General features: G+C 38.8%; 1 protein-coding gene and 1 pseudogene across 1 annotated transcript; both read left to right on the top strand.

Annotated features, from left to right (window-relative positions):
• Nucleotides 1-6908: 6908 nt before the first annotated feature.
• On the top strand, nt 6909-8131 carry LOC114089021 (growth arrest-specific protein 7 pseudogene; annotated as a pseudogene).
• A 3796-nt stretch (nt 8132-11927) lies between these two features.
• On the top strand, nt 11928-21084 carry Mmp10 (matrix metallopeptidase 10). The gene is made up of 10 exons (XM_027930580.2): nt 11928-12032; nt 12670-12914; nt 13013-13161; nt 13593-13718; nt 15565-15729; nt 15890-16034; nt 17123-17256; nt 18674-18833; nt 19541-19644; nt 20984-21084. The coding sequence occupies exons 1-10, from the start codon at nt 11928-11930 to the stop codon at nt 21082-21084; spliced, it is 1434 nt and encodes a 477-aa protein (XP_027786381.2).
• Nucleotides 21085-21373: the final 289 nt, after the last annotated feature.

Genomic DNA, 21373 nt, shown 5'->3' with positions numbered 1-21373 from the left:
ATGTTATGAGGAACGTATGATTCTAAGCAGTTCCAAACTAAAGATTTTGATAGTATAACTTCTCCTTTGGCCAAAATAAGTCAGTCAGTCAGTCTGTCTGTTTGTCTCTCTCAAATAAAACTTTTAAATATTGAACTATAACATAAATGCAGAAAAAAAAGCAAAAATCATAAATGTTCATCTTGGTGTCTTATCATAAAGTTAACAAACTCTCAGCCAGGTCAGGACACAGGACATCATCAATACCACAGAAGCCCCCTTGATGGCCCCATCAGTGCTCCACTCTCCATGAGGTTGATTCATTAGAAGCAGAGCCTGGAACAGAGATTCTTTGATGAGGTCATAGGGGGAGAGTGCCCTCTGGAGAAGAGGAATGAGGGAAACATTTGACAGCAGGAGAAAAACTAGACTGTGGTCTCAGTGGGGATCTAATTTCATGAGAAGACTATGAAACAAAATCAGAATAAGAAAGTTAGTCCCATCCTGAGGCAGAAGGGCCAGGCTTTTGTATTCCTGTGTCAACCAGTCATCAGTCAAGGTCTGGTTGGGAAAGGGAGCATAGTTATCCCAGCAAGATGTTTCCATTTGACAAAGGAATTAACTGTAAGTTGTAAATAACCAATTCTTGCAATAGCCAGGAGGATGGATGCCCTGATATTAGAGATCTGAGGAGGGCTCCAACAGCACCTACTGCACATTATCTAGTCCTAAGGATGACCACCATGCTGACTCCTAACACCTTAGGTTAAATTTGCCTATTTTTCAACTAAACAGGATGTGACATGAATTTCCTTACTCTGCCTTACTGTGATTAACATTATGTTTCTGCACTTCGTCATTGTTGGTGGGCCTCAGGTTATTAGCATTAGGGGAGTTTATAAGTAATATTGCACATATGCAGGCATTTCTGTCAATTATCTGCCTAAAAGTGCAGTCGCTGAATCACAGAGATTTTCAGACACTTCGGGTTCTTCCTCAGACTCACCTGTCCTTTTTCACAGCGGCAGCAGTGGACCCTGGTTCTGCACAGGTCCTAAACCAGCTTCTAACCTTAGCTGTTTGGGGTAGGCCTGTGCAGTACGCTTCCTGCTTCCTGTTCCAAAGCTTTCCTGGCTTTTCTGCTGATGTTGCATGAGGGTCTCCTGTGGTACCTTAACAGGTCTTAAGACCTGTTTCAGGAGGAATCTCTAGAGTAGGAGCAGTGCTTCGGCAGTGGTGGCTGTGGTGATGTTCTAATCATATTGGATAAAGGTGATGTTGAGGGTCAAGAGATAAGTGAAGCAGACCCCATTCTTGAAAATGGAAACTGTGAGCCAGCCAAGAATTCTGAGTCTTTTGAACAAAGTGCCACAGCAGAGAGTAAATTGGAACCTGTAGTGTCCACTCAGAAAAGACCAGAGGTCAAACCTTCTAGTGATCTTGAAACTTCAGAAGTTTTCTCTGGATTGGGGCATTTCTGACGGGACCATTAGCAGAGAAGGAAGAAGAGGAAGAAAACAATCAGAGGCAGAAAATACTGAGGAAGTCAATAAAAATTCAGTAGAGGATGTCCATGCCTTTGCAATCTGCTGCCTAGCAGAATTGACTGCCTGCTCAATGACCTGTTTCACAAAACAGCAGCATTGGTTCTGCATGGCTGGAAGCAGGAAGTGACAGACATAGAAAAAAGCCAAACTCTTTCCCAGATGACAGTTGTATTGTGCAAAGAGTTGTCCTTTCTGTCTAAAGAGTTCACCACCTGTCTAACAACTGCTGAGATCAAAGAAAAGGCAGAGGTCCTGAACCCATTAATCACAGCAGTCTTTCTAGAGCATCAATGGTGCCATCTACATCCAGGATGCCTTTCAGCTACTTTTACCTTGTGCTGCAGGTCTCTCTCATTAAGAACAAGACAGAATTACCCAGGCAGGAGTTGCAAGTCCAGAGGCTTGCAGAACATTGAAGAATAAAGGAGATTTGATCTAGGATTTGTGATGGCTAACAAGTGCCAAATTCTTCAAGGACCCCCACAGGAATGAATGAGAAAGGTTATTTTTAATATATAAAAATTCAGACAGGAGAACAGGTTTAAGAAGAAGTTTGTTTCTTCACTTGGCTGAAGTAGTCAAGTCCTCTCACTATTCCCAGTTGTTATAATAAATAAATTATTTGAAAAGAAATTTTTGTAAAAAGGCCAAGAATAATAGCTCTAGATAAAAATTAGTGGGACACTCAGGAAAAAAAATGTTGATCTACTTTTGACATGTTGCAAAACACTAACAATCTTGTCATAGATATAATCTATAGTCTGTAGGTAAAATTGGTGTAATACAGAAGAAAAAGAACTTAATTTGGCATTCTAGAATTTACAACATGCTTGGTTAATTAATGCCATGTACTTTCTCCTTTCTAGAATAAAATCTATGGCTTTAAGAAAACTGAACATATATAAACTCTAAATAGATTATCTTTAATCATGTGAATTCTTGGAAATGGTTAGGAAGTTTCATCTGCTCTTTAATTCTCAGCACCTATTTGACATTGAGGAGAAACTTGCAGAATATTATACTTTCATGGGCACATGAATGAACTATAGCAAAGGCCCCTTTGCCTTCAAATGACTCCACCATGATGACAAGGTTCAAGTCATAGCTGATCCCTACTCAACTGGATTTAAGACCAATAAGTGCAAATTAGAGAAACAGTTTCATATTTTAGACACTCTGAATGTCTTTAGGTTGTTTTTCATACATATCTCATAAACAGGATAAATTTGGTCACAACCAAGCCTAAGGAAGTGTTGAGGCTCTTTTCTTAGTAGGGGTTTTGTCAATTGAATATTGTTAAAGTTAGTCATAGAATCCCATAGAGATGATATTCGTTTATAATAGGATTTAAACTCTTTGCTTCTTCTTTGTTTTAATTTATTGTTTAGCATGCTTTTAAATACAACTTTTATCCTGTAAATCTTAAGCCCTTTTTCGCTTTCTTCAACAACTAAAAGATATTTTGGTATATGTTATTAAAAAAAAAAGTTCTCCACTTTGTGGTTTTAATAATTCAGGCAACATTTTGTGAGCTCTGTCCCTCATATAACCTTTTATTTTAAACCTTATAAAAGGTTTAAGATAAAATATAATTGTACCAATGTAAAAAAAGAGGGCTCTCAAACAATGCCATATGATCAACACATTCTTGTATCTCTAACTGGTTGACAGTTCACGTTTGTATTATCTCCCTCAGGTTCCCTGCTTGCTCTTCCTGTTCTTCAATCAGCCTCTAGATCATAGATCCCAATACATACTTATTCTTTGTCCTGGGCTCTGCTCTCTGGGAATGCCAGATTAAGTTTATTCTGGAAGTGGGGTTGTAATACCCCAGTAGCTAGGGGGCACACAGTTACTAAGATTCTTACCATAAAGGTGAATGGTGAGGTATAGAGTTATCTGGTAATTGCACTTCAATAATATGAGAGGGATGATAATTACAAGAAGTGAGGAGTGGGCTGGATTACTATTCTGGGAATTTGTAAAAGAAAGTAGCATGTTCAGGGAAGCTGAATATCCAATAAGACACAGCAAATACCAACAGTCATTACTGGTAACATTAAAAGAAATCCTCATCTATCATAAACTGTGATGACAAACAGTTCCTGACCTGGGGGCAAAGCTTTCACATCCTAGTTGGAGTGATGAATGAACAAATCTGGAAACCTTAAACACTTCAGTTTCTCAGAAAATTCCACACAGGCAGAAGTAGTACCTCTTTCTTCCCAGAAGAGAGCAATCTGCCCTTGCATAGGGAATTAAAGATCTTATCTGGGATGATATTTCACAAGATAATGCTTGTCCTGCTCCCAAATTACCTTCCTCATCCCTTCTTGATCTCAGTAAAATAACTAAGATAAAGTCTCAGGGTAGTTCAAATCTTTAGCTACTGTCAGAAAATATAAATCAAAGGAATTACAGGAGCTGGACAACATTAAGTACCATAAAGAAACCCAGGGAATGTGTAGGGAAGTTTTTTTTATTTTAAAGGTGTTGGAACAAGGTGGGGGGACTTAAGGCTGGACAGGGGAGAATTTATTGACACAGGAATATTTATTTGATATTGGAGATTCAATATTTTGGGAAGGAAATCAGAAGCTTGTCCAATATTCTGCTGACATGGATTTTTAAATCTTAGACACAATGATGTCCCCTAGCATACGAAACAGATAGAGATACCAATACTTCTGTTGCAAGGTATTGAGGAAGGAGTCAGAAAGTTCAGGAAAATGGAAACTTCAGAATGGATTTATTACATGAGTTTGAAGTACTCACCCCTAGGTTCTGTTTCCTAGGATGGCCCAAAGGGTACCTCTTTCACTGAAGCTATAAAGAATGCACTAGAGAGAGACACCTGGGTGTCTCAGAGATACACGGTGGTGGTTATTCTCTGTGGGTGGGGTTGAGGGTGTCAGCTATAACTGTGGAATTGGGCTCTTGGCATCATTAGAGATGCTGGGACTCAGAATGGTGACAGGGAAGGCAGCAACACTTAACCATCAGAGGCATGAGATTGAAAATGATTCCAAAAAGCAGGGGAGTATCTATCAGAGAACCATGCTCTCTATGGTCCATCGGTCATGTGTTTCCAGGGGCAAGTACATGCAGAAGAGAGATAGACAGACAAAGAGTTGTCAGGGGGAGAGATATCTTTAAGGGAAGCCAGCATCCTACACATACATGAGCACATGTATCTTAGTAACCACAGACAAAGAGATATGTATCTGGGATCATCTACCAAGATAATTGTGTACTAGGGAAATAGGAGGACTCACACTTGGTAAGGACAGCTGGATATTGTATCTGAACTGACACTGGAGTCAAAGTACCCAAAATGCCATGACAATCTTCCAGTTTAGAAAAGAGGCTATGAAGGTAAGTGATGAATTAGGTTATGGTCAAGGTCATCTTACAGTCCACAGACATCCCATGGTTGTTTCTTTGGACAAATTTTTACTGGTTCCCTGACTTGTAGAGTAAGACTGTTACTGTAGGAACCAACTGAAAGCCATTGAAAACTGCTCCCCACAAATTTTCTGGCCAAGATAGTAGGTCAGAACCAGAAAGACGAAGACGAAGAAGAAGAAGAGGAGGAGGAGGAGGAGGAGGAGGAGGAGGAGGAGGAGGAGGAGGAGGAGGAGGAAGAAAACACACATACACACACACAGGGAGGACTACACAGATTAGTGATATTATCAAAGACTAAAAAGCCAAAAGGGAGGGCGGTGTCATCATCATCTCATTCAATTAATCTTTCAAGCTCCTGCTTAAGCCAAATAAATCATGTCAGATGCTTGTACACTTCTGTAAAACTACCTAGTTGGTAACTACCATTGCAGCTACTGTGTCAGTTATGATTTCTTTACTAGAGCAAACCAACACAACCTCAGAAACTTGATATAGATGATTTAGAAGGAGTGTTTAGAGATTCCCTTTATTGTCTATGAGCTCAGAAATGCATTGAAAAGTATGGATTTTTGCTTGTTTACATTTTATTTGAATTTGAATTTGAATTTTTCTAGCTGGAAGCATTTAAGGCACTTTAGCCTCAAACACTTCTATAAGGAGAAGAAGAATTTGCTTTATTCTTGACCTATACCACATTCTTGAAGAGGCAGCATACAGTCCTGTGGATTATAGTGCAAAACTCAAAGATCTGGTCTGCCACTCTGTGATCTTAAGTAAGTGATCTGGGATTTCTGAGAGTTATTTTTTTTATGCAAAAAAAGGGAAATAATATTAACTTCTAGAGTTGTCATTAGGGTGCAAGAGGCTAAATCATCTAGTATAGTATCAGCCATGACAAAAATATTCAGTAAATCATAGTTGCCTTATCCTTCTTACATTCTCCAAATGCCAACAATTCCTCAACAAACTTCTTCGCAACAAAGAAGCCCACTGCACTGGTGATCACCCCAACAATAAACTCTAATCCAAATTGGAAATATACCAACAATGTGCAGACAACATTCTTCTATGTATTAGCTATTATTAATAATAGCAGTAATTTAAGGCTATAATATATAATTATACATTCTAATCCTTACAACACACACTGAAGCCACTCTGAGGTCTCTATTACCCCTTTTTTTCACACTTTCCTCCTTCAGTTGATAGTTTTTCTATAGTAAGTATTGGTAACATAAAATACTTGGTTAAATTATCAGGAAGAAACTAAAACAAATTCAACAGCACACTACATATCCATTATGAGTAAATTAAATTGGTATTTAAATTTGGGGAAAGAGATGAACTCACTTTTTCTGGATCTGACTTAGCATAATAACCCCAACTTGTAATAAAACCAATATTTCCAATGAAAGAAGGAAGTTGCAAAATATGAAGATATCGTCATGCTGCATTAACCCAGAATCATGTTAATTGTGTTATTATGTGCAGTCTTAAAATAAGAGGTCAATGGACACTGAAAATGGATAGCTCACCAGGATTCCCAAGAATTGGACCACCTGATATTGAGGAGCTGTTACGTATTTCTTAGCCTTAGTTGTGGATTGTGGTAAAATGTCAACACATGTACCTTCTGGACCATCTCAGTGCAGCACAAGCCAAGAAGAACTGCAGGTGTAAGAGTAGAGAGACATGGATCAAAAGAAGTAGCTGCCACTCTCTCCCGGAGTTCATCCATCGTCCTTGGTCGGTGAGCCTTCTGGGTCCTGCAGTGTGGGAGAGCCTGCAGAAACCGGAGCCTGGATCTGCAAGTTTCTGGAAACCCTCAGGGACACTTCAAATCTACAGAGTAGAAACTATCCTACCTCAGATCCACACGGCTAGATGGGAAGACACACAAACAAAATGAAAAAACAAGGGAATAAAGTGCTCCAAACAAACCAAGCTGCTCCCATAAGAGAATCCATCGAAGAAATGTCAGAGAAGGAGTTCAGGATGTATTTAGTAAAACTGTTCCATGACTTAAAGAATTATATAAGAGAGCAGGCACAGGAGTTAAGCAGTAAAATAACAGATTTGCTTCAGGAGATGAAAGATCACTTCTGTAAAGATATATTAGAGGTCCTGAAAAGAAATAAAGAAGAAATCCTTGAAATGAAGGAATCACTAAACCAACTTAAAAGTTCAATGGAAAGTATCACCCACAGACAAGACCATTTGGAAGATAGAACCTCAGGCAATGAAGACAAAATACATAATCTTGAAAATAAAGTTGACACCACAGAGAAGATGATAAATTGTGTGACATTCCCTCACCCAGACACCATGCCTGAACAGCAACTGCTAAAGCCAACTGAGTGGAGCTACTGTGACTACTTCTGGGCTGATAAGAAGGATCCCCAAGGCAATGGCACGGTGGCTGGGTTCCAACTGCTGCTCCCAAAGCAACTGAAGGGCAAACAAATGCAGGAAGAAATGTCTGAATTCGTCCGAGAGAGGATAAAGATTGAAGAAGAATATGCAAAGAACTTGGCTAAGCTCTCTCAGAACTCCTTGGCTGCACAGGAGGAAGGCTCCTTGGGAGAAGCCTGGGCCCAGGTGAAGAAGAGTCTGGCAGATGAAGCATAAGTTCATCTCAAGTTCTCTGCCAAGCTTCACAGCGAGGTAGAGAAGCCCTTAATGAACTTTCATGAAAACTTCAAGAAAGACATGAAAAAGTGTGACCACCATATCGCTGACCTCCGCAAGCAGCTCGCCAGCTGCTACGCGTCGGTGGAGAAGGCCTGGAAAGCCCTCACAGAGCGGCAGAGAGACCTGGAGATGAAGACCCAGCAGCTGGAGATCAAGCTGAGCAACAAGACGGAGGAGGACATCAAGAAGGCACTGAGAAAGTCTACACAGGCTGGTGATGACCTCATGCGCTGTGTGGACCTCTACAACCAGGCCCAGTCCAAGTGGTTTGAAGAGATGGTGACCACCACTTGGAGCTGGAGCGGCTGGAGGTGGAGAGGGTGGAGATGATCCGGCAAGATCTGTGTCAGTACACACAGCTGCGGCATGAGACAGATGTGTTCAACCAAAGCACAGTCGAGCCTGTGGACCAACTGCTTCGGAAAGTGGACCCGGCCAAAGACAGAGAGCTGTGGGTCAGAGAGCACAAAACGGGCAACATTCGCCCCGTGGACATGGAGATCTAGACACGCCTGTGTGGCCCCGGGAGTCCTGCCCAGGAGAGGGGCTGGGGGTCCGGTGGAGAGGGGTGGTGGCTCCCACTGGGTGAAGCTGCCCTCCCACCCACTCTCCTGTCCGCTGAGGAGAGAGGAGAGAGCTGGCAATTCCAGAAGGGTGATCTGGATGGTCCAGCTGGGGAATCCCAAATATTCCCAGGCCAAGAAGACAGACCTGCAACCCCGCCCATTTCTCCAAGACTGAAGCCCCCCCCCAAACCCCATGCTGTGCTTGTTGCTCTGAGAACAAACTGAGGCTGGAACTTTGTGGTCCCTGCTGAGTTCCATAGGGGTGGCCGTCATACATTTGTGCCCTTGGATGCCCCAAAGCCCATCCTTCAGCTGGTCCCTTTATCTCCCGGGATTTGGAAGATCAGGAAGGGCTGTCTCTACCTCTAAGCCAATTTTAAGAACAGAATCATGGGTAGAAGGCGCCCTCAGCTCAGCCTGCACCTAGAATCCTTTACAGCCCTCTCTCTATTTTTCTCAGTGAGTTCTGGGAGCCCAAATCTGGCTTTTCTTGGCCACTTTTCATCCCCGTGGGTCTTGGGAAGGCCTGTTTTTCTGTCTTCCCTGACCAACCCTGCCCAGAGAGGTCAGGATGGACTACCTCATTAGGCTATCAGACCAGGCATCATCTCTGAAGTCTCTGGAAAATCCCAATCCCTCCATTCCTCAGCTGCTTTCTCAAGGCAGTCCCCACCCCCACCCTGCCACCCCTGCCCAGGCTCACTAGAAGAAGCTTTCCAAAGTTCTCTGCCCGTGAGACTTCGTCTAGCTGTGTGCATGTCCAAAAGCTTTGAGAGATGGAGATGAGCCAGAAACCACATGGGGTCTGTCTCCCATGGTATCCTGTCCAACACCGGGCTACCCTGATCCCCGCTCTCCCAGGCTGCCCACCAAGAGCTTAATAGGGCTAGGTCAGTCCCACATGAGAGACAGGTTAGGGCAAGACATCCCCCATGTGACTCCATCTGCTTATGCAAGATAGGGTTTGGACTGCTGTCCCTTGTATGAGCATTGCAGACTCTCTCTCTCTCTTTGCTATCCCAGCTCGTCCTGCCACCTGGACCAGTTCCTCTGTCCATCTTCCCTGGAGAAGCCTGAGCCAAGCGTGACTCGGGAAGCTTTTCAGCACTACCTCTGGGTTCAGCCCGCCACTTTGTTTCTACAGCAAACACCATCTCCACCATCTTAGTCTAAAGAATCAGCCTGAGGGGGCTGGGAGAAAAAATTGACACAGTGATCAAGGAACAGCTTCTAGCCAGAAACCCCTGCGCTGAGAGCCCATCTTTCTTCATCTTTCCCATTGATGGCTTTCGGCTTGACCCTTCCGTCTCCCATGGGGGCAGAATTCTATGAGCACAATTCACTGATCTTTCCCTCAATTTAACATTGCTGATAATGGATGTTAATCTTGAATCTTTCAGCATCTCTTCCATTGAATTAGAATGGCTTTCTCATAGTTAATTTTAGAAAGATGTTCAATATACTAAAGCAAACTAGAAAAAAAAAGAAGTAGCTGGATTAGCAAGACATTCAGATGAACAGAACAGCAACTAATGAAGAAATTGAAGGCAAGTTCAGGCATAAGTGTCAAGAGCAAGAGAAAAATATCAGAAGGTCAAATCCAAGAGAAAGATGTTGAGACAGAACCAAAGTCCAAGCCAAGAGATCTTTGATAAACCTACAAATTGTAGTGGCCGAGTTCTATGATGACAGTTCTGAGAAATCGCTTTCCACTCATTAGTTAGATGACCTTGAATTTATCATTCAAGTTTTCTGATCCTAATTTCAACCTTGTTGGGTGGTTCTAAAGAGTAGAAATAACATACTACATTTAGAAACTGGTACCTAATAGAAACTCTATCCTAGGAGTTTCACCTTTCCTTAAAGATTAATTAAGGCCTGCTTGTCTGACAGTATGTATACTCCAATAAACTTAATAAGTAATAAATTACTTAAAGACAAATAGGACTCCCCTGCCAAAGTCACTATTTTTTTCCAGATATTATGGCTTAATGCAGGATAAGTTTACACACCAACATCACTACTGTGAGGTATGTGGTTTGATGTTTTGACAATCATAATCATAATTATAGCTCTCACTACTACATAAGATCTCTTAATAGGATGTGCCAACACTAATAAAGTTATGACTCCATTGAATATGAGGCATCTCAGAGCTTGTCTAATCACTGCCTAAGTGCACCATCCTGGCTTTGTCCAACCAATGAGCTTTGCCTCTGAAAGAACTTGGAATGAAATGAAAGGACATTTGCTCCCCAGCATCAAGTATACATAACCACCCTTCAAATGAAGTTATCTACATCTCATTTTTCAGGTGCAAAGTAATTGCCTGAAGAAATGGTGGTATATTTGCTCCAACCCATCTGTCTTTGTCTGGGTCTGGTTGTCAATCCTTTCCCTCTGATTTTTGAGCTGATTCCATTCTACTCTACCTCATTGTGGAGCAAACTGGCTACACTAAGCCACAAGTTGACTCATCTGGCTCAGCGCATATCCAAGCTTCTCCCCAACTCTGGTCAGGAGGTCTTTCTTGTAGTCTCCTGGATTTGGACATCCAACCTGTCCAGTCTGTCTCAGGTAGGGTGGAGGTGGTAGATGGTACTAAAAAGATCATTTCCTACACATTAATTAATTTAATGTCCCTTTACTTTGGATTTTCATACTTCAGAGATGGTAGAACTAATTTATCTTTACTGAGAGAAAACATGTAATTCTATACAACAAAATTTTCAGGGTCTTTTATATTAATAGGTTAATTTGACCATTTATTGCAGAGTTTGTGTTACTGCATGGAAAGCACTGTATTTGTGCGAGTAAAAAAGAAAAGAGAAAAAAGGAAATTCTATTCATGAGTAAAGGTGAGTGAAGGAAAGGAAGGATTTGAAATCATTCTCTATAACAAATTTCAATCCATCTCTTCCTTTGTACCTTTGGAGAATGAAAAAAGGATAAAAATAATTTGAAAAGCTAAGATGAGAAGGAAGCTAGAAGGAACATTTTAGTCAAATGTGCAATTTAATATATCTCAACTTATTAAGTCTCACAAAGCAATTACTGTGTCCATATCATTCATTCTGGAATGGAGAATGAGTGAACACCAAAAGTTCTCTCCTTTGTGTCCTCCTTCCCCTACAGGTTCTCCTGTTCATGCTCAGCTCCTTCTCACAGTCCTCCTACTCCAGGTCCAGCATATACTTCTGAAAATCTGTAATACTCATTAAAAACAAGGATTTTGGAAATGAGATATCTGTCATTAGATTTCCCTAGATAGTAAGCCCCACATTTAGGCCACAGTTGTATTTGGAATTTTGTCCCATCAATCTATTTATTCCTTGCCTGCTTATATTTGAGATTAAAATATAGCCTTTTTAAGGAAATTGCACTGATTTTAAAATATCTAAATATTTGAGATTTTATCAGGCTCGTCAGCAATCTCCCAGAAAATAAACAATTATGAATTATCCACCCAGTTCTTTTTCTTCTTTACAAACACAGAAACCACTTCCTGGAAATTAGTCATGTTTTCAAGTTTATTCAGTGGAGGGAAATTACTGATGTAGGCTATATCGTACTCACATTGAATTTTTGTGAATATTTTTGGTGTCATTCAGATTAAAAACCCACAAATATGAATCATGCTATTGGTGATCTAAACATTGTTTCCCTATAAAACGGTAGCCACTGAAAGGTAGAGATAGAAGCCAGTAGGAGCTTTCTTCAGGTGAAGGCAGTCAGGATGAAGCATCTAGCCTTCCTTGTGCTGTTGTGTCTGCCAGTCTGTTCAGCTTATCCTCTGAATGGGGCAATGAAGGAAGAGGACCCAAACATGGATCTTGTCCAGGTAATTAAAGGTGGTATCCACTGCAGCTACTGGCCAGCCCACGTAGAGAAACACATATGCCTGCTTGATCTTTCAAAAGCAGCATGACTTGATTGGAAGTTATTGTGTTGGGGAAAAAAAAATTAGCATTAGCAAATGTCAAAGCGCTGCAGGTGAAGAATGGTTTCATTTTAACAGAGAGGGAAAGAAAGGCACAGGAAGTGGGAATAATTACTCAGGAACAGAATAGTGGTAGTAACTTTGGGGCTATGTTAAAATAATTGAGGAGGGAGAACATGCTAATTTTGGTCTTTAAATAATATCAGGTAATAGTACTTTAATTATTATTTGCTGTGTGTGGACGAAAGAATTTCTCTCACTTCAGTCTTGAGCCAGGTCCACATTAGCAATGTCAAGTGGAAAAAAATTAGATATTTTACTCAAAGTATTTACACAAGTATATCAATTTCCTCACTTGGCTAAGAAATTAAATTACAATGAAATAATAAAATAAGACATCTCAATGAAATATCAAATCAAATGTGATACTTACTTTTGTTTCAATAAACAGGGAAATAATTAAAATGTTTTTGAAATTTAAGTAAATGGCTAAAAAGTGACATGAATGACTTAAGAACTGTATTTATTGTTCCACTAGCAATACCTAGAAAAATACTACAACCTTGCAAAAGATGAAAAACATGTTTTTAGAAGAAAGGACAGTAGTCCTGTTGTTAACAAAATCCAAGAAATGCAGAAGTTCCTTGGACTGGAAGTGACAGGAAAGTTGGACTCTAACACATTGGAAGTGATCAACAAGCCCAGATGTGGAGTCCCTGACATTGGTCACTTCAGTACATTTCCTGGCATGCCAAAGTGGGTGAAAAACCACCTTACTTACAGGTAATGGGTCCAAAGAGGTCCTCACATGTTATTGAAATTTGATTGGCTGTATCACAGGAGAAAACATTACATTACTTTCTTCACATTTTCTCATCCAGAATTGTGAATTACACGCCAGATTTGCCAAGAGATGCTGTTGATTCTGCCATTGAGAAAGCTCTGAAAGTCTGGGAGGAGGTGACTCCACTCACATTCTCCAGGATGCATGAAGGAGAGGCTGACATAATGATCTCATTTGCAGTTGGAGGTAATGAAATAAAATACCAATTCATCTCGTGTTACGATCAGTTCAGGCTAAAAAAACAATACATTTGGTTGGGTTATTTCCAAACAACAGAAATTCATTGTTTAGCGTTCTGGAGGCTGAGAAAGCCAAGATCAAATTGCCAGCAGATGGTGTGTCTGATGAGGGTCTATTCTGTGTTCCTACTTGGTAGAAGGGGCCAAGAGACTTCCTCCAGCCTCTTTTATAGGGGACACTAATCCCATTCATTAAACTCTCAAGACCAAATTACTTCCTAAAGGGCCCATTTTTAATACTTTCATACCAGAAATTGTTTCAACATATGGATTTTGAGGAGACACTAACATTCAGATCATTGCATTGGTATTATCTTACTAAAATGAATTTTTAAAAAATCTGAATACTCATATTTACATTAATTGTTTTTCCACCAGCACATGGAGACTTTGAACCTTTTGATGGACCAGGACAAAGTTTGGCTCATGCCTATCCACCTGGGTCTGGACTTTATGGAGATGTTCACTTTGACGATGATGAAAAGTGGACGGAGGATGCATCAGGTGGGTCATTAAGTCCCTGAGGGTAATTTCATAAAAAATGTTGAGCTACTTAAGAATAATTTGTACAGAGTGAGCAGTGAGTGGAATAGACTGATAACTGAGATTTCTTATTAACTGAGTGGTAACTAGAAGTACCTATCTTCATTTAATCATTTTTGAAGAAATTTTGTGGGGAGGGTGGAGTACTGGGGATTGAACTCAGGGGCACTTTACAACTAAGCCACATCCACAGCCTAATAAAATTGAATTTTATTTAGAGACAGGGTCTCACTGAGTTGCTTAGCACCTCGCCATTGCTGAGGCTGGCTTTGAACTCGCAAACCTCCTGTCTCAGACTCCAGAGCCGCTGGGATTACGGGGGTGCACCACTGCACCCAGCTGAAGAATTTTATAAAATGTGTGCATTTCCTTCTTTGCCCTCGCCATATACAATGCAATAAGCACCATTTGATCTATTTCCACAACTCGAGATCTTGTGGCTGTTTTAGGACTGGCATTTTTAATTGTTTTTCATCACTTAAATTATGAAGGATTACTGAGGAATGAATTCCATTGAGTCTGTTCTGACTCTAAAATGTGCCCTTGAGTTTTTTTTTTTTTTTTTCCTTTCTTTCTTCTCATTTGCCTCCTTTTAAAAGTAAAGATCTGGAGAAAGTGCTAGGAGTGAGTAAATCTCTAGTTTATCTGTTTACATAGTACATCCTGCTGCTAGCTTGGGAGCTTTTTTTTTCTTTTTTCCCCCAAGTTGGTTCTGAAAGACTTTACTAAATCTAAATATGATGGCAAAAATTAACTTGGCTTCCGAAATTTGGAAATAGATGGTTGAAACAATTACGATTTCTGAGATTGGGTGAGATCTTCAAAGCAAATGCAAAGAGCATCTCTGCTGAGTAGATAGATCTGAACTTTGTGCCACATGAAAAGATCTAGTTTGAATGATTATTCATTTCTGCATAACTGTTCAGGCCTTTGGTGAAGTCATTTGTACTATTAATTAAACTCTTTTTATAATCTAAAGAAAAGTAGAATCCAGCTATGTTTGTGCTACAGAAAACTGGTATTGGGCATGTTTCTGTTATTTATTTTAGTGTTTTCCATGTCCAATGTATTCTGATTTTCTATTTGTTCTATTTATTTGCTGAGAGAAATGTCCAAACACAATTGTGAATGTGTCTATTGTTTTTCAGTTCTGATAATTTTTGATACAGATATTTTATTTTTTTCTTCCATATTTTAGTGGGGCATTATAATTGTACATACTAATGGGATTTGTTGTCAAGTTTCTTTTTTAAATTAAAAAGTTTGCACATCCAATGGCACCTATTACTGGGAAGATTTTTGACAATCAAAAATTATTTGACTATGATGAAGAGGGAGAAGAACAAATCAAGCTAAATCCCCATAGGAAATATCTTAGTTTTATACTTTGAGGAATATGTAAATTAAATTCTCTGTGATTAATTTAAACTAAGGCTGAAACTGGTACATGTTACTAAATCTGAAAAATGACTAACTTTATTTTTAGACAACGAAAATCAATCTTGGTGTCTTGAAAGAAATATCTTTTGGAAATAATGTTTATCACTATTAGTATAGGAAAAGTGACCTAGTTTTCCTGCCCCAAAAAGGAACTAAGGCGGGATATAGTGAAAAACTCTCCCATATATTGACTTGTTAACCTTGAAACACACATGCATCTCTTTGAAGTATGGAACATACCAATCAACAAACCTGTCCATAAACAAGGGACAGACAAGAATGAACTGTATAGCTGGCATGTGTTCTGAATGCATATTTATGGAATAAATCAATGTTAGACTCTGAAGATTTATGGTTTTACCAATAGGGACCAATTTATTCCTGGTTGCTGCACATGAACTTGGCCACTCCCTGGGTCTCTTTCATTCGGCCAACCCTGAAGCCTTGATGTATGCAGTCTACAAACCCAACCGGAACCTGGACCACTTCCGCCTTTCTCAGGATGATGTGGATGGCATTCAGTCCCTCTATGGTGAGTGATGCTGGACAAAACAGGCATCCAAGCTTTGCGACGATGCCACCTGAGTATTGGTGATTCAGCTCACAGCACCTTGAGGATGTTGGCAAAGCATCTAAGTCCACAGATGCATCACCTTTCCCCTCACGTTTGCTTCCCCAACTCTTTCCTTCAGGACCTGCCCCTGAAACCTTTCAGAACTCCGTGGTATCCACCCAGTCTAGCCCACCAGAACCTGGGACACCAGCCATGTGTGATCCTGCTTTGTCCTTTGACGCAGTCAGCACCCTCAGGGGAGAAATCCTATTCTTTAAAGACAGGTCAGGCTGGAAAATTGAATCTTTCTCTCTATCCTTTTGCTATACGATGCCTAAAAAGGAAAACAAACAGAAACCTGGTTGAGATTTTTAAATGAAAAATTTCCTATACATTTGAAAACATTCAAATCTGGCTCTTATTGAATTTTTAACATCTCCAAAGAATTGTCCAGGTCATTTCTTTACAGACTTACAAGGGATGATTCTTGGTCACTGGAATGTATACTCCATGAAGACAGGGGGTTTTACCTATTTGTTTACTTTTAAAATATCACAGGTTATAGGACTTCTTCAAAAAGTACTGGTGTACCTTTAAAAGCAGAGCAGTATCTTTATCTTTAAAATTCTACTATTTCAATTAACCAGTTTTGGAAAAAGCAATATGGGCTTACGCATAATATTTAAATAGTACCCAAAGACACAGAGGTATAAGAAAAATCCCACCATCTCTGACTTACAGTTCTCTAGTTCCTTCCTATGTGCAACCACTGCTACCAATTTTCTTCATTTCTTTACTAAGATGTTCTATTCATATACAAGCATAAAGAGGGCCAAGTGTGGTGGTGCATGCCTCTAATACAAGCAACCTGGGAGGCTGAGACAGGAGGATCGCAAGTTCAAAGCCAGCCTCATCAATTTAGCAAGGCCCTAAGCAACTTAGTGAAACCCTGTCTCAAAATAAAAATTTTTTAAAAAGAGCGAGCTAGGGACATGGCTCAGTGGTTAAGTGCCCCTGAGTTCAATCCCCAGTACCAAAAATTTTTAAATGAATACAAATAAAATTACAAGTATAAAGAGGTATATAATAATTTTTGAAAAAATATTAATGGGTAAATAATATACACAACATTCTACAGACATTTATAATGAAATCAAGCTAAATTATCATATTGGCACTGGTTAATAGACTTGCAGTAGATTTCATTATCCTAGAATCCCATGTAGTAAGATCCAATCTAGGCTTCTGCAGAAGGATTAATTAGCACCGATTGGAAGTAAGAAGACTATGTTTCTTTTACTTATATGTCTATTTCTACATATTTGTTATTTAATGAAGAAATACAATTGTAAATCATTTTTATGTATTGCAGATATTTATGGCGCAAATCCCCCTGGAGCTTTCAACCTGAATTGCATTTGATTTCTGCATTTTGGCCCTCTCTTCCATCAGACTTGGATGCTGCATATGAAGATAGTAGCAAGGACATTGTTTTTATTTTTAAAGGCAAGTATTGTACAAGAATTTTTAACTTGTTCACTCCATTTTATTACATTTTAGATGATCTATTACTGCAAGACCTAGTGTCAATGATTTTTAAGGATGTCTACAAAGAACATCATAAGCTTTATTTTAAAACATTCAATGAAGCTTCCTGAATAAATAGATGATATCTCATATCGATGGACAGAAAAAAAAAATCAATGAGTTCAAAATGCCAATTTATCTACAGATAAATAACATTATCAATTCAAATGTCAACATATCTTTCATGGAATTTGAAAACTTGATTCCATGATTTTTATGAAAGAGCAAAGGCCAAGAATAGCCAGGATGCTCCTAAAGGATAATAAGATGAGAATAGCTCTGGGATACAAGGCTCAGTAGGTTAGATACTGTAATATGAGGGCAGGGATAGGTCAGTGGAACTATCTAGGCTCAGTGGCTGCTTTGTTAGATTTAGACTAGATTTATGGTGCAATTCCCCTGTATTACATTTTATTTGAGCTTCTATTACTTTTTGAGTTAGTTTTATTAACATGTTTTTGTAGGAAATTGCCAACTTGTTTTCAAATCAATTGATATAAAGTTTTCAGAACATTATTTTGTTGCAATAAATTATTGCTGAAGTTATCTTTTTTTTGTTTGTTTGTTTCTCATATCGACTCTTTTTGACTTCTACTTTTCTTCATCAATCTCATAGGACACAATAATTCTACTGGTCTTCTCAGGGAATTAAGTTCTTTGTAGATCCTCTAATGCATTTTTATTTTCTATGTGTTTAATTTTTTATCCTTATTATGCCTTTATTTTTTCTTTGAATTTATTCCACTATTGTTTTTATAACTTAAGTTTGACTTATCTTTTTGACTGCAACCTATTTTCTTTTCTAATATAAGCATTTATGCCTATAAATATCCTCTTTTTTTCTTCATCCCACAAATTTTGATATGTGGTATCAAAAGGCACTTTGTTCCCTTTTAAGTTTTTTATTTCCATTTTTTCCCCCTTGGCTCATAACTTATTTGTTGTGAGGAAGGAATTCAGGCTGGGCTAGGATAATAAAATAAATGTGGAGGGATTAATTGGAATCCATTGGCCCAATTCACTTGAATTTGAGTGGATTTCTAGAATATTCAGAAGAAACACAAATTAGACTTGACAATTTTGAACTACCTAAGAGGAAGTGTCCAAAAAGCAACTGATCTACTGATATGACATTTGGGAGGGAGGTCTAGGTTAGAAATGTTGATTAAAAATTCATCAGCAATTGAGTACTGAATCAGAGTTCTTTACTAATTTATTTGTTCATTCATTCACTCATTCAGGAAATTTTTATTCAACATGCCAGCATCTAGACCTCGGGTTAGTAGCTGGCATTAAAACCAGGACCTTCTCTTAATGCAGCAATGTTTTTCAACAGGAAATAAGTTCTGGGCAGTCAGAGGAAGTCTGGTACAAGCAGGTTACCCAAAAGTCATCCACATTCTTGGATTTCCTCCAACCATAAGGAAAATAGATGCAGCTGTTTATGATAAGGAAAAAAAGAAAACATACTTCTTTGTAGAAGACAAATATTGGAGGTAAGGTGCAATAGAAAGAACTTTGGAGGGAAATTATTTTCTTTATTTAAGGATACTCATGCACCCCACTCTCTTTCTCTAATTTCAATTTTTGTGATTATGAGGAAGATAAGTTTAGTCTTTGCAACTTTCCAGATGCAAAGAGCTTTGAAAATGGCAATCACTGTCTACATATTCAGACACCAAAAGACATCAGGAGGGGCCCACTGAGGTCCAAAGGCACATTTACTTCTCACCCTATTACCAGTCACCATGTGACTACCTTGGGAAACCCAGGTATTGCAAGCTACAAAGCCAAGGTCCCTGTGTGATAGATGACCAGAAGTTTGTTTTTAACCAAATGATTTAATTCACTTTGCATCTTATGTACATGTTGTCCTCATGAATTTGTGGCAGGTAGATACTTGGGTTCTATGTGTCCAAGCTTAGAAAATCGACTTTAGATACATACATACATACATACATACATACATACATACATAAAACCTCTGTAGCACCATGACCCTGTTTCTGGAGAAAATATTCTTTCATATGATGAGTTTATAAGCCCAGAAATGACATTATGATAGCCTTCAAAATGTTTAACCCCTCTTTGTACAAGTGGAGAAGTATCTATAATTCCACTCTAGAACATTGACATCATTTCATACTGTTGTGTAACAGGACTTCTATACAACAATCAGCTGAATTTCTTTTCTTTGGTGCAGATTTGATGAAAAGAGCCAGTCCATGGAGAAAGGCTTCCCTAGAAGAATAGCTGATGACTTTCCAGGAGTGAAGACAAAGGTTGATGCTGTACTACAGGAATCTGGTAAGAGGATTCTCATGTTATTGCCAGTGGGGTACTTTGGGGCATTTTATGGCATCAAAATGAAGTTTTAAAGTATATTTTAGACTGTTTTGACTCTTTGCCCATTTATAGAAAATGCTACTGTGAACATTTGTGTACAAATCTTTATATAACACTTATTAAACAGTACACTTAAAATTGGTAGATTTTATGTTATGTAAATGGTACCTACATAAAGTTGCTAAAACATCACAAAAAAATGAAGAATCAAAGCAGTTTTTAAATCATTCAGTCTTCTACTCTTTTTGCTCTCTTTCTATTCCTAAAATTTTTAACTTTTCAACTTGTACAGATTGGTTTTATATTTTGTTTTTTATTGAATAATCTCTAGTCTCTGTTTCATGCCTCCATACAAAATCAAAGGATACATCCTTATGCTGAAACCAGTATCTTTAAGATCCCTATGTTGGTATTAATATACCACCAAATGTGAGCCAGATTTACTGATGACTGATTATTTTTCTCCCCTATTTCATTCTGCTGTCCCTTCAATCCTATCCTACCTTAAGAGGCCTCTACTGGACTTCTGTTGCAATCTGCGATTGTTTACATTGGTTTTTTTGTAAATAAATAATTGTCTTCCCATCTACTCAAAAGAGACAAAATTTGACTCCCGATAAAGGGTAGAGGGCAAAGCAAAACTTGTGCTTGCTTACTCTGAAGCAAAACTTTTACTTGCTTGCTCAGATTTTGGAGGGAGCTATCAGGGCTTGACACTGATCTATCAGCCATAATGCTCAAGAGGCTGATGACCTTGTTATTCAGACAACTTCACCATAATGTATACAAAGTGGAAAATGAACCTCTGGCACATTTTACCATTAGTCAGATTCTCTTGGATTCAATTGCCTCCCATTCTGTGATTTCTGACCTAGCAGAGGGAGGAGAGGTTGGGAAGAAAGAGGAGCAGATAAAAGTTTTGAAAAACCATAAAATCCCATTTAAAGACAATATAATGTAATGTTTAGAGCACTGGCTTTGGAGTCAGACAGAGGAGAGGGAATCATCCTTCAATCTTTCATTAGAGATATTACCTTTGGAAAAATACAAAGCCTTCCTAATTTTCAGTTTCGTCCTCAGTAATAACACCTTACTTTTTTTTGTTGTTGTTTGTTTGTTTTTTGTTTTTTTAACAAGGATGGATGAGATAAAACATGTAAAGCATGCAACATAATGCCGGGAACAGAGAACTTCTTAATAAATGTCATCCATTATTGCTCACTCTTATTTTAAGTTATACAGGTTGTGAAACTGATTAATTTAAAGAATGTCTCATCATTTTCTTCATCTATGTTTTCAGGGTTTTTCTATTTCTTTAGTGGATCATTACAGTTCGAGTTTGACCCGAATGCCAAGACGGTGACACATATACTGAAGAGTAACAGCCGGCTACGTTGTTAAGAAAGATCAGGAGAAGACAATGTGAAATTTTTGAATTAATTTAATAATTGCTCATCTAATTTATTGTGAGTTAGAAAGATTGATTATTCCTGTATGTGTGGTGGCCAAAGACGAACCTCGCAGACATCTTTGTGGTCGTGGAGCATTGTCTAAATTTCTTCACTTGCTCTTGAATTACATTGCACAGAAGTGAGAAATGCTCATGTGCAATAAGTGAAAGGGTGTATCTTGTGGTTATTTTATTTATTATTTAATAAAGATTTTAATTTTGTTCTGTTCCTTGCTTTCT

The sequence above is a fragment of the Marmota flaviventris genome, chromosome 9, assembly GCF_047511675.1.
Source record: "Marmota flaviventris isolate mMarFla1 chromosome 9, mMarFla1.hap1, whole genome shotgun sequence".
Taxonomy (NCBI): Eukaryota; Metazoa; Chordata; class Mammalia; order Rodentia; family Sciuridae; genus Marmota; species Marmota flaviventris.
This window is presented reverse-complemented; position numbering and strand designations above follow the sequence as displayed.

What these genes read in the sequence shown, in the direction of transcription:
- Mmp10 (XM_027930580.2), top strand. Translation starts at nt 11,928, where the DNA reads ATGAAGCATCTAGCCTTCCTTGTGCTGTTGTGTCTGCCAGTCTGTTCA. An exon ending in GTGGACGGAGGATGCATCAG is followed by an intron (nt 13,719 to 15,564) that starts GTGGGTCATTAA and finishes TTTTACCAATAG; the next exon opens with GGACCAATTTATTCCTGGTT. An exon ending in GTAGAAGACAAATATTGGAG is followed by an intron (nt 18,834 to 19,540) that starts GTAAGGTGCAAT and finishes TCTTTGGTGCAG; the next exon opens with ATTTGATGAAAAGAGCCAGT.